The 12,937-nt window shown below is 36.2% G+C and overlaps 1 protein-coding gene across 5 annotated transcripts in view; it reads right to left on the bottom strand.

Moving 5' to 3' along the window:
* The window catches only part of LOC106072290 (multiple epidermal growth factor-like domains protein 10), a 154,860-nt gene that overhangs the window by 9,664 nt on the left and 132,259 nt on the right, over positions 1–12,937 (bottom strand). For 2 of the 5 annotated variants that reach the window (XR_008778230.1, XR_008778229.1), the window contains exons 4-7: positions 9,692–9,883; positions 8,250–8,465; positions 2,007–6,554; positions 273–402 (exon numbers count right to left, since the gene is read on the bottom strand). Coding sequence is in view for 2 of the 5 variants with exons in the window: in XM_056031255.1 (XP_055887230.1) it covers positions 273–384 (112 nt within the window). In the remaining 3 variants the exon portion in view is untranslated. The remainder of the gene's footprint in view (positions 1–272; positions 403–2,006; positions 6,555–8,249; positions 8,466–9,691; positions 9,884–12,937) is intronic. The other 3 variants (XM_056031255.1, XM_056031256.1, XR_008778231.1) reach the window with 2 other exon arrangements.

The raw sequence follows: 12,937 nt of genomic DNA, 5'->3' as shown, positions 1-12,937 counted from the left end.
TATTTTCGTGGCGAAATAAAAAAAATGTGAAGGGAACATTCTTCAAACTTGACGTAGATCTAAATTCAATCCAACATATCAGTAATACTCAAAACTAAGGCCCGCAGGCCGCGAGTTATATCCTTCTCGTACGAAATAAACATACAATCATTAGTATTTTAATGTATAACTTTTGATACTTTTTAATGATTTAATAAAACAAAAAGTGTTTGGGATTGGGGTAAAAGTAAAATTGGACACTATTGTTTTTACAATTACACAATACCACCTACCAAAGGTACATTCTGGTGGATTACTGTATCCATTACATCCACTGTTACATTCACCAGTTACACTGTTACATGAATTGATGTAACAAAACTTACTGATGACAGTTAATGCCATAAGTTCCTGGAGCGCAAACTGAAATCATATATATATATAATATAGGTATATATAATAATAATAATATAAAAAAATAATGATAATCTTTATTCTCCGTAAGAAAATGTGTCTTACATTTTATGCATTACACCAAACATATATATATATATATATATATATATATATATATATATAACACGCGCACAAAAACAAACAAATTCATAGGTACTATAATTAAACTCACATTAGCTTAGATCAGTGATGCCCAACCTAATTCGGCCCGCGGGCCTTTATAATTTCCTACACTCGTCTCGCGGGCCACATGAACGAAACGTTATAAAATGAAATGAAATGAAATTTGGTAGAAACCTATGGATTTGATACTTAATTAATTGGTTATTTGACAATTATAATTTTGTTACGCCTCAGACGCAATCATTATCTCTCTACTTAACTGTGAGCAACACCGGCTCATTCTGTTGTCTCTCTTTTTGATAAATAGTTCCATGGATCCTCCAATATCTAGGCATAGTTTAACCATTTTTTATTCGCGGCTCAAACCAAGAATGCCACCATATTAATTTTATAATGCCATTTTTATGTTGTTGTTTTATCAACCACACTTTCTTTATAAAATAATTATGTTGGCTTATTATCATGTTCATCAACACACAAATGTTAAAGTTTATGGTACCAATCCATCAGAGAAAAGTGAGGGCCCAAACGTAGGTAAAGATACATTTTTTCAACTTTTTTTTTTTGTTTTATTTGGAAGGTAGATTTCTACACCTAGTGCCGACGTTGCGGCGGGCCGGATGGAACCACGTCGCGGGCCGGATAGGGCCCGCGGGCCGTAGCTTGGGCATCACTGGCTTAGATAACAAGCAAAATATAAAATCCTTGTAACAAATATACAATAGGACTGTAATGGGGAAGAAGTCCGGCCTTAAAACTATACCAATAATTCACAAGTTATTTCCTTTAAAACATCAAACATCAAACATCCTTTATCAAACAAAAGCATTAATTACCAATAATTAATTGACTAATTGAGTATTTTGTTTATTGATTCATGTTTTGTTAGGTACTATTAATAATTGTTTAAAGTATCAACTTGATCGGAGAATGCGTGAGGGAGAAATAGCGTTAGCAATTATCTAAGAGGACAAAACACAACAAATTTAGCCATATATGTGAATACTGAAGTATTATCTTCCTATGTTGCTATTAAACAAAATAATGGCCAGTAATTATTTATCTAATTGGTTATGGTTTTTATTGATTCGTGTCTTGTCTATGTCAATGAATAAAAGCTGAAAAGTTGTGTACTATTGTCAATGTTTGACTTTACTTAATAGATATAGTCGTGTTGAAAGATCTTGAACTTGCAACTTATGTATGCCTATCTTAGTGATACTCATAATTGAAAGTCTTAAAACGGGTGAAAGACCAACAAACGACTGACGTCTATGACCCTAACTCTGATAGAAAACAACTGCGTTAGAGAGTAAAATAGCAGATTTAAAGTCATTTAATATCAACAATTAAGGTAGAACTGCAGTCGGCTACAATGCTGAAGGGTTGATCTTACAATTGAATTGAATTTATATCGTTTTTAAAAAATCCAACAGTAATTTTCCTACCTGAACCACACTGGGGTGTGTCACTTTGACTCAGGAGTGTGAGACATTTTCCCGTATCTTGTTGGCAGCTATAAAGACATTCTTCAGGACATTTTTGTGTACAATCAAGACCCCAGAATCCTTTCGCACATTCTGTTCAATAGTTACGATCCAGTGGCAAAAAAACAAAGACATTTTTATAAAGAAAAAATAATTGATCTATTCTATCTTGTATATCGCAGACGTTACTTCAAAAAAGAAGATAATCACGTCCTACGCATTTCATATGTTAATCTAGTCAATTATGTTAATCAACGACTTAAATTCTGCTAAGTCGTTTGTTTTCCTGGCTGATTCAGGCAACCCATTTCATTCTCTAATTGCACTAGGGAAGAAGGAGCACTTGTACGAGTTATTATTAGGTTTTGTTTTTCTATTTGTAAGCTATGGTTTAGTGTTTTATGTCACGCATGTCCTGTAAGACATGACCTGCTTCCCAGCAGCTAAGTTCGGAACACAAATACTGCACCTCAAGTAAACATTAATGGCCAACCACTAGAAATTGTTGATCACTTTTGTTACCTTGGCTCCATCATATCCAACAACACTCTACTGGATAAAGACATTAACAACAGAATAGCCAAAGCAATGGGCACCATGTCACGGTTGCAGAAAAGAGTGTGGGACAACATATTGCTGACTAATGATACTAAAGCCTTAGTCTACCGGATCTGTGTGATGAGCATTTTGCTATATGGAAGTAAAACATGGTCAACCTATTCAAAGCTGAATGTCTTACACCTCTGATGCCTAAGGTGGATCTTTAAAATAAGGTGGCAAGATAAAATAACTAATGAGGAAGTGCTACGAAGAGCAGGGCCGAGTAAACTAGACCAGTCCGAAAGGACGCATAGTGGGAGCTCTGCCTTGCGGAACAGGCCGTCCTAGCTTAGTTCCAAGTCGGACATTGTCCTATAGGTGAGTATTTTGGTGGAAGGAGAACTATGACATACGTTGCAGCCATTGCGTCGAGGACGATGAAACAGTAAATCACATTCTTTATGAGTGTCTCGTTTTGCATAAGGGACGATCGGGACAAGGAAATGAGAGAGAGAGAGAGAGAACTGGTCCATGAACGGCATTAGGTCTGTCCTTGTACGTGGACAAGGCGACCTTAAAACTCACTGCCCGCTTCCTCATTCGTGCTCTAAGGGAGTAATTCTCAGCATGGTTCATTACTAATGGGGTTTCTGATTCGGGTGCTAGGACATCCGCTCTGTTATTAGCAGCAGACGCCTTGGCTGACTTGGCCACGTTTGTAGAATGCCAGTAGGTCGACTTCCACAAGACATTCTGTATGGCAATCTAATAGAAGTCAAGAGTACGTGACGTTTTGGCGCCGCCGTTTTGGCGCCGCCGTTTTGGCGCCACCGTTTTGGCCCCGCCGTTTTGGCGACGGGACGTTTTGGCGCGAGCCGTTTTGGCGACGGGACGTTTTGGCGCGAGATATTATTTGACGATAATTTAATAAGCACGTAGCTTTTATAACAATGTTTATTTCACTCTACCATAATATTATATGTATAGTATGAATTCTAACACCGTTCAGCGAATTGTTTTTGTTTTTAATTATAAAGGTTTTGCTTATTTCATGAATATAGGACTATAATAAGTCAGATTTCTGAATGAAATACGAGCTGTCCAGAAAGGCCGTGACCTTATGTATGAACAATATATCTGTAATAGACTAAAACAACACGAGCTTCAATAAACACAATGATTTTATTCGTCCTTATTTATGTTCTGTACTTCAGCCACTTGTTCTCTATACTCTGACTTCCTTTTACACACAGTCCCTGACACACTGCGGTTCACTCAAGCATGTACACTCAAGGTCCACTGGTCATTTCATACACAGGCATACACACTGCACTACCAGCCACTCAAAATACATTCACTTACTATCACAATATCCGGGGAGACCAGCCGCCTTCTAAATGAAAAAAGTATATTCACACAGACAAAAGAATCAATGTAATCGTACAAACTTATCAACAGAGAAACATCATTGAATACCTCAAGGGACTTGCACACAACTTTTTAATGAACCCTTGAATTCCAGCGACTTAGGCAAATAACCATGCTGCTAGAATCGATTTTGAAGAGCTTCATGTCACACTTGCATACAAGTGTCTCTTTAGTGATTTAACAAATGGTGTTTAACCCTGTCTAGGTTGTTACTCTAATCAAATTGGAATATTCGTTTGTTATAAATCTCACTGATCTATTTTCTATTTGTTCTAGTTTATTATATTTTTTTTTAAGTTGAGGGATCCCAAACAGAGGATGCATATTCTATTATTGGGCTAACTAAAGTTAAATAGCATTTAATTCTATGTTTCTTCTTGGTTTTTAAAAATTTCTAGCCTTTTTTATTACAAGTATAACTACTTTATCTAAGTATGTACATATTTTTTTTTTGCATCGGCAAAGTAATTTGATTTAATCTATACTGTAAGCGCAAAATACGACTCAATTACGTATTTATGTATCAAAAGATCTCCTAAACTATCAACTGGATTCGCGTGAAATTTCATACATAAGTACCAACGGTCGTAAACGGTGTGTTATGCTATTTCATACTTTAGTATAGCGGTCCTTAAGATTTTTTTTTACAATTAAACCTCTTTATATAGTCAAAACTTGCCCATGGACCCCTAAGTGAAAGAGCTACATAAATGCTAAAAGGTAACAAATGTTGGAAATGTGTTTATTAGAATAAATCGTACTAGACATATTAAACAGGGTTCCCGGTCACTTCATCCCCGGTCACTTCATCCCCGGTCACTTCATCCCCGGTCACTTCATCCCCGGTCATTTCATCCCCGGTCATTTCAACCCCTGGTCACTTCATCCCCTGGTCACTTCATCCCCCGGTCACTTCATCCCCCGGTCATTTCATCCCCAATTAAATATTTTATATATAAATATGATTATGTAGAATGCTTTCTTTTTTACATTTTATGACATATTACTAATACGTTTATAGTGTTTCCTCTTCCACTTTGTATTCTTAATGAGAAATCTAATATTATATGGTAAATCTGGATGTGTACTTATCTATAGCGTAATGATTAAAGGCCAAGGTGTGGTACAAGTAGTGGGAATCTTTTGATAGATAGAAGTGCGATTAGAATAATTATGACCGTGGTGAAAGTACGACCATGTTTCACTTTATTTGATTTTTCAATCGCTCTTTCTTGAAAATGGGCGAGTCATTTTTAGCCTTGTAATAAGGTTTTATTTTTTCTAATAAAGGCGGTCTTCCTTATAAACATTAAAGTTACAAATTGTGTTATAGGACTTTATTTCTATCGATATTTCATTTCTACACGTATATGTAAGTATGTATTTTGTTTATTGATATTCATTCTAGATATTGAAACTGGTGGGGGGCCTCTAGTTATGTGAACATACCCGTCATGATGAGGTTCCTATAGCCTTAAAATTAATTGTTTGAGTGCTTATTGGAAATAATCTTTCATGTATATTTAGGGTGTGATTCTCTCTCTCTCTATCTCTTTCTTTCTCTCTCTCTCTCTCTGTCATTTAAATAAAAAAGGAATACATTAAATATTGCTCATTTAATGCTTTTTAAATTACAATTTGTTAGATAAAATTATCAGATGATGAAAATATCAGGGGATGAAGTGACCGGGGGATGAAGTGACCAGGGGATGAAATGACCGGGGGATGAAGTGACCGGGGGATGAAGTGACCAGGGGATGAAATGACCGGGGGATGAAGTGACCGGGGGATGAAGTGACCAGGGGATGAAATGACCGGGGGATGAAGTGACCGGGGGATGAAGTGACCAGGGGATGAAATGACCAGGGGATGAAATGACCGGGGGATGAAGTGACCAGGGGATGAAATGACCAGGGGATGAAATGACCGGGGATGAAGTGACCGGGGATGAAGTGACCGGTCACCATTAAACAGAAGTGAGGGGCGAATTGATTAATATTCAAATTATCCGATAGGATAAACTGGCTTTTAGCGGATACGTTCTTTCCATTGTGTACATTTTCGTTTTTTTTTTGTTTTTTTTTTGTTTTTTTTTTTGTTTTTTTTTTGTTTTTTTTTTGTTTTTTTTTTGTTTTTTTTTTGTTTTTTTTTTGTTTTTTTTTTGTTTTTTTTTTTTGTTTTTTTTTTGTTTTTTTTTTGTTTTTTTTTTGTTTTTTTTTGCTGATACGCTTCGGTCGTCTCACGGATCCTTTGGGAGTCTGCGTACCACAGTTTGGGATTCCCTGCTTTAGCTGAGACGATAACTTCCTTACCTCCGTAAATGAAAACCTCACATAACGAAATGATTTTTTCGAGTATCAGATGGATGGATGTATGTAGGGATAATTCTTATCTTAGAGACGGCATTATTTTGTATTCTTGAAAATGTGTAGGTAGCAGTGTCTTCTTGCTGAATCGGATCTAGATACGTCCATAACATGTTGTTGTTGGTATCAAATGTCGTCAACTCAAAGTGTCTTAAACGAATCCTGCAACAGTCACCTGAAAAATTAAAAGACAAAATTAAGCATCGAATGTTGTTGTGTTTTTAAATGTAAATACACGCTAACCGGGTAATATTTAACAATTATAATAATTTCTTATTCGTAGCTTACGAAACATTTTTTTCCCATCAAATGTATACAATTTTCCATGTTCATATGCTATTCGCTAGCAGAGTGGTTATCGTGTTGGATTGAGAAGCCTAAGAAGGTTTTAGACCACAAGTTCAAATTCAGGTCGTTTCCTTTTTTTTTAAAATACATTTAAAAAGCGATCATTCAGATACCCCGTTCTTTCTAGCCTTAACCCCTTTCCAAATGGTCTAAATGAGTGAAAGAATCATATCGTTTGGAGAAAGTTAAAAGCATGAAACAAAAACAATTGGTAAAAAAAATATTTCTAATCACACATATTTATTATTATTCCAGATCTATTACATGACTTATTCTTATATAATACAGATGTTACTTCAAAAAAAGAAGATGATTACGTCCTACGCGTCATGCATTTAGTCATGCATATTAACCAATGACTTAAATTCTGCCAAGTCACTGGTTTTCCTGGCTAGCTCAGGCAACCCATTCCATGCTCAAATTTGTCCTAGCATATGGGACGAGGAATGTGCCTTTATCTTTGTGTCTTTCAGAGTATTTTAAGAAATGTTGTTTTTGTATTTCAAGATTATGGTTCAGTGTTTTATGTATAATTGCCACTTTACTTTTAAGTCTTCTGTCCTGAAGGCTTTCTAAATTTAGTGATTTTACTAAAGGTGTTACTTTTGTCAAATTTAAATATTCGTTTGTTATGAATCTCACTGCTCTATTTTGTGTCTGTTCCAGTTTCTTAATGTTTTCTTGAGTTGAGGGGTCCCAAACAGAGGATGCATATTCTATTATTGGCCGAACCAAGGTTCAAACCAACTGACACACTAAATATTAGCTTTGTTTTTTTTTTTTAAGTTTTTTTTTTAAATATTTTGCTTGTTCCCAAAAATGCTTCTTAGCATCACCATGGCGCTAGGGTGGAAACGTAATTAAAGGAGATGATTAGGTCAATAGAGAAGCAGAAAAGAACCCCCGTTGGGGGATAGCTAAGGATCGAGTCAGGATAATCTTCAGTCTGAAGCGATCAAAAGCGATGTGTGCCATTATGAGACGGTTGTCTATTTCACTGGACAGTGACTAATCGTTGGGAAAGAACCGCACTTTTACTACCTGAACTCTTAATACTGCAAGATGTAGTTACCTTTTTCTATGTAAAACTAAATTTATTAATTGCCACTAATCAGTTAACTAATTCGTTATTTTTTTTTTATTGATTGATGTGTTGTCATCGAGAATGAATAAGGTTCCTCTTAATTCATGAATGGAAAGTTGGAGAATTAATGTGTACAATATTTGAACTAGACAGTCTGTTTAAATAAGCTTTGTACAAATGTTTATGTTCTCCGTGCAGGATTTACTTACAAGCAACATAAGCTTAGGGCTCCCACTTGTCTGCCCCACTCCAAATATTGTTTTGAAGAAAAATCGACGGAATATTTAGATGTAAGTTGATCCCAAAGGGCCGCATATCTTTAATGCCTCCGAGGCCATATCAAATCTAAATCCGGTACTCGTACTTTACACAATATTGGCATAGTTTTCACATTCTCGTTGTAAACACTATGTATCAAATTTACACTAAAAGTGTTACCTCTGTTGTAAATGACAAATCTGTTGACAACTTTGGGTGTGTCTAGTGTGAGACTCCAGCTTGGGTTCGAGTCAGTATCAAAAGTGTGTGATGTGCTACCCTGCGGCAAATTGCAGTTAGTACCTCCATCTACCGCTAGTGGTGCGGTAAAGAGTATGTTGTCTTCCGAGTACGTACTAGTTTGTTCTGCTGTTTGTCGTAAGGCGACATTACGTCCTGGAAAGTTAAGCATTATGTTTTGACAACTTTAATTAAACTCACTAACAAACAGTGTTTCCCAAACCGTGCTCTGCGGAACACTCGGGTTCTGCGAGGCCTGAATAGGTAATCCACAAGCTTATGGATAAATTAACTATTATTCTAACAAATTAATTGCTTAGTAAATGCAGACATGATTAAATATGAATTTCAGTAGCGCTTCTCAGTAACGAAAAAAAAATCTATACATCCACCACTATAACCTTTGAACTGACCTAGATTCTGATTCTAATCTTGGAGCAAATCTACCATTGAATGATATTGCAGGTCGAGTTTGTCTGATGAGTAGAACACATATATGTAAAGAAAACGTTCCCCTTTCAGACCTTGCGGTCTATAGGGCAGATGATGTAAAGGTCATCTGTTTCTGTGGCCTACGGTTAACAACGGTGTCATGTGGCCAGCACAACGACCAACCACCTTTACTTTTCCCCAACTGGTTTCAGGTCACCATTAGAGCTGGGTGGACTCAGTGGTGCCCAAAGATACCGATATTAAAAATGCCAGTCTTCACCAGGATTCAAACCCAGGCCCCCGGTTCGGAAGCCAAGCGCTTGACCGCACAGCCACTGCGCCTTCTATACATATATACAATGTATATGGTACATATATACAATGTATATGGTAACACAATATTTCAAAACTTCGGTTTTCAGAAAACTATTGATGCGAAGCCGGATTTTCGTATTATTCTTTATTAAAGTCAAAGTGAAGAAACAGGCCTGATGTCAGATCTGAGAATTCAGCTGACCAATATCGCGCCTGATATCAAGAACTTGTGCTCTTCAAAGACAAATTACATTCAAAGCTCTAAAAGCATGTTTTCTTTTCGTTTATAGTAATGCTAAATTTAGAATATGGTATAATAATACTTTTTTTAAAAAACAATAACATATTATATGCTCGTGTCTAAAGCGAGAAGTTTCGCTAAATTCTCTATATTTGCGAAGTGTTTGCTAAAGAAAAGGTCTGGGAAACATTGAATAAATAAATAATTAGTATGAAAGAATTTTTCTTACAAAGCACTTTAGGGAAGAAAGCAAGATGAACGCAACAGGCATCACATTTTAAAATATATAATCGATATGCTAAATTAAAGTGTTCTTTCTATTTAATGTCATCTTTGCGTTTTAACGCTAGGAGCGATGATAAGATTAATGTTATAAATCAATATAATCTTGTACCTCCACTGATATAGAAAGAACACAGAGACTTGAGCGCTGGTCCTGTCAGATTTAGCTCTGTGGTCGTATCACTCATCTCACATCTGTAGTCAACTGTTGTGCTGTCTATGAGGGAAACTTGTTTGTTGATGCAGTTGAAAGTGTCATTCCTACTGGTTATAAATGTCAAATTGACATTTAAAAGTGTTTGTGCTGCATGAAATATAAATCATCAATTAGTTGGGTTTGTTTTTTTTTATATTACGGAGGCGCAGTGGCTGAGTGGTCAAGAACTTGGCTTCCGAACCGGGGGTTCCGAGTTCGAATCCAGGTGAAAACTGGGGTTCACACTTTCGGGATCTTGAGGGCGCCTATCAGTACACCCAGCTATAATGGCTACCTGACATTAGTTTTGGAAAAGCAAAGGCGATTGGTCACATGACACCCTTGTTAACTGAAACAGATCTGCTACATCATCTAGATCGCTGGGTCTGTAAGGTGAAATTTATTGACCCTTGGACTCATTATGGTTAACATTAAAAATCATCTCACCTATATTGTGTTTTAATTCATTCTATTTGAAGTCTAAAATTAAACAAGCATACTATTTTTTAAAAAATACAATTTAAAAATTGAGTGACGGAAGAGGACAGTCCATTAGTTGTCTCAGTATTGCAAGGTTTATCCCCCACCATTTCTAAACAAAACAAAACGAATTAATTACTACTAATTGATTAATGAACGAAGTGAATTTTTTGACTGATTCCAGTGTTTTCGTAGACAATGAGTTCTTGTCCAACATTTTAATTTGATCTGAGAATGGAAAGTGAGAGAAAATAAACGTGTAAAAGAATCCACCCAGACGGACAGACAGACAGACAGAGTGTGTTGATACAAGATTCGTTATTATAAATAAAACTAAAATTTAAAAAGATTGTCAGACACAATGTTATTTTAACACCTATAATGAAAGCAGATGTGGACTGTTTATATTGGTATTTTGGCAAATGCCCGATGGGCAGATACTCAATAAGATAAGATAAGATAAAATAACTTTTATTGATCCAATCAAATGAAAATTCGGTTTGACTACAATTGACAACCTCAGCGTAACTCCTGTACAATAACAATATAGATGCACGATATAGATGCACAATATAGATGCACGATATAGATGCACATACGAACAACATTCACACACGAAAAACACATACACACACATAACCAGCGCTTTATAAATAGACTTCTATGAACTTCTTGATGACAGAATGTTTATTTTTAATGTTGGTAATCCAGGGTCTATTATTACTGAATGTTTTAATTTTCTTCTTTGGTACAATCATGTTTTCACAGAACTGGATGTACGAATTAACAGTTGTGGTAGGTTCATCTGTCTGGTCAGTTATTTACAAACATGTCCCAATCTGTTTGCTCCAGACAACTTTGTAGCTGTAAACAGCGTCGTCAGACCATGACTGGATGGACTGTACTTCGGGTTTTGTTGTTTTTAAAACCGGTTTGTACGTGGGTGTAAGATGGATCATTGTGTGGTCCGACTCTCCGAGGGGAAATAACAATCGAGATGTGTAGGCCATTTTTATGTTGCTATAACACATGTCCAAGGTTCTATCGTGCCGTGTGGGACAATTAACATATTGAGTATATGTTGGCAAGTGTTGAGCCAACGAAAGATGATTGAAATCTCAATAAGTCTACTATGCGGTATCTTGATTTTTCCTAGATAACAATGTCAGTATGTTACCGGTCTACTACTGGCGTTTCTGGCTTTTAATTCTTGCTTACATTCTTTGTCTTGAATGGGCTTTCCCTTCTGTCCTTGCCAGAGAGACCAAAGAAGAAATTGTCGTGGACAATATGAACATTGATGTTCAACAGGGACCTACAGGCAGAGTTCTCGTTTATGAAGAAGGCAAAAGGAATCAACAACGGCAATGTAGCGCGTAGTGAAAAATGTAGATATTTGTCGCACACGGTAAACGCGGTGATATAACAATTATAACCAAACATCTTAATACTTACTGTTATAAGGTCTTTTTGCTATTGTTATTATCGTGTCTTATCTTATTTTACAGACGTTACTTCAAAAAAGAAGATATTTATGTCGTACGCATTTCATGTGTTAATCTTATCATGTATTTTAATCAATGACTTAAACTCTGCTAAGTCGTTTGTTTTCCTGGCTGATTCATGCAACCCCATTCCATTCTCTAATGGCTCTAGGGAAGAAGGAGCACTTGTTAGGGCTAAAATTAGTTTTCTTTTCTTTCGCTTTATCTTCTGCAATTAAATAATAATAATAATTATTGGATAATGACAACTGACCTCACAGATACCTTCAAACCCTTATAATTCCTAGGAACTTTCTCGTTGCCTGTCAGAACTGCCACATCACCAGACAATTCCTTAGTGGACTCTGATAAAGGGACTACGATGAATTTTTATTCTCTAAGGAAACTAGACCCTGGAAGTGCCAGAGAATGAATATTTGGTCGTTATTCACATATTAAAATTATACGGAAAGAAACGCGAAAGGATTCCTCCTGAAAAGAAGTACGCATGCAGATAACTACTTTGGCGGACGCTTAGGTGACAAATTGACACGCGTAAACTTTGTGCAGAGTATCATCTTGCGAGAACAGAAACATTTATAAGTATCATTATGTTTATTGCTATTGCCTTGCTAAGTGACGAAGATTCAGGTCCATTACCAGTATAACTGAGAGGAAGTTATGGTGCGACTAATTTGCATAACATTTTTTTTACAGAACTTATATCAGCGTTGTCTATCTTATGTAAAAGTTTCTACACGTTATTTCTCCCACACCCAATCTCGGACGAAGTTGAAATTTTTGCACAATTTTGCACTATTGTTAATTAATTATTTTGTTTTGTATCTCGAACAAGGGAAAGAAAAAACATTTCCTCGACTGATAATGTGGTATAAGCTGAATTAGTCCCCTTATTGTTAGTAGAAAAAAAAATGTGAATAACTATAATTAACTATAAAACCTATTTTCTTAAGCAGCTCCCTGGTACAGTAATTACCGTGTCGGCTTGGGGAGGCCTTAGCCCTCGAGTCGGAATTGAAGTCGTTCTCTTTTTAATTATTTGTTGTTGTTTTTTTTTAGAAATACATTTAAAAAGCGACCACCCAGATACACCCCTTCTTTCTCCACCCTATCCCTTTCCAACTGGTCCAGATAAGTGATAGGAACACAGCGTTGTGAGAAAGCTTAAAGCATGAAT

This window comes from Biomphalaria glabrata, chromosome 5 (genome assembly GCF_947242115.1).
Source record: "Biomphalaria glabrata chromosome 5, xgBioGlab47.1, whole genome shotgun sequence".
Lineage (NCBI taxonomy): Eukaryota > Metazoa > Mollusca > Gastropoda > Planorbidae > Biomphalaria > Biomphalaria glabrata.
Note: the sequence above shows the minus strand (reverse complement) of the source record. Positions and strands in the feature narration are given on the sequence as shown.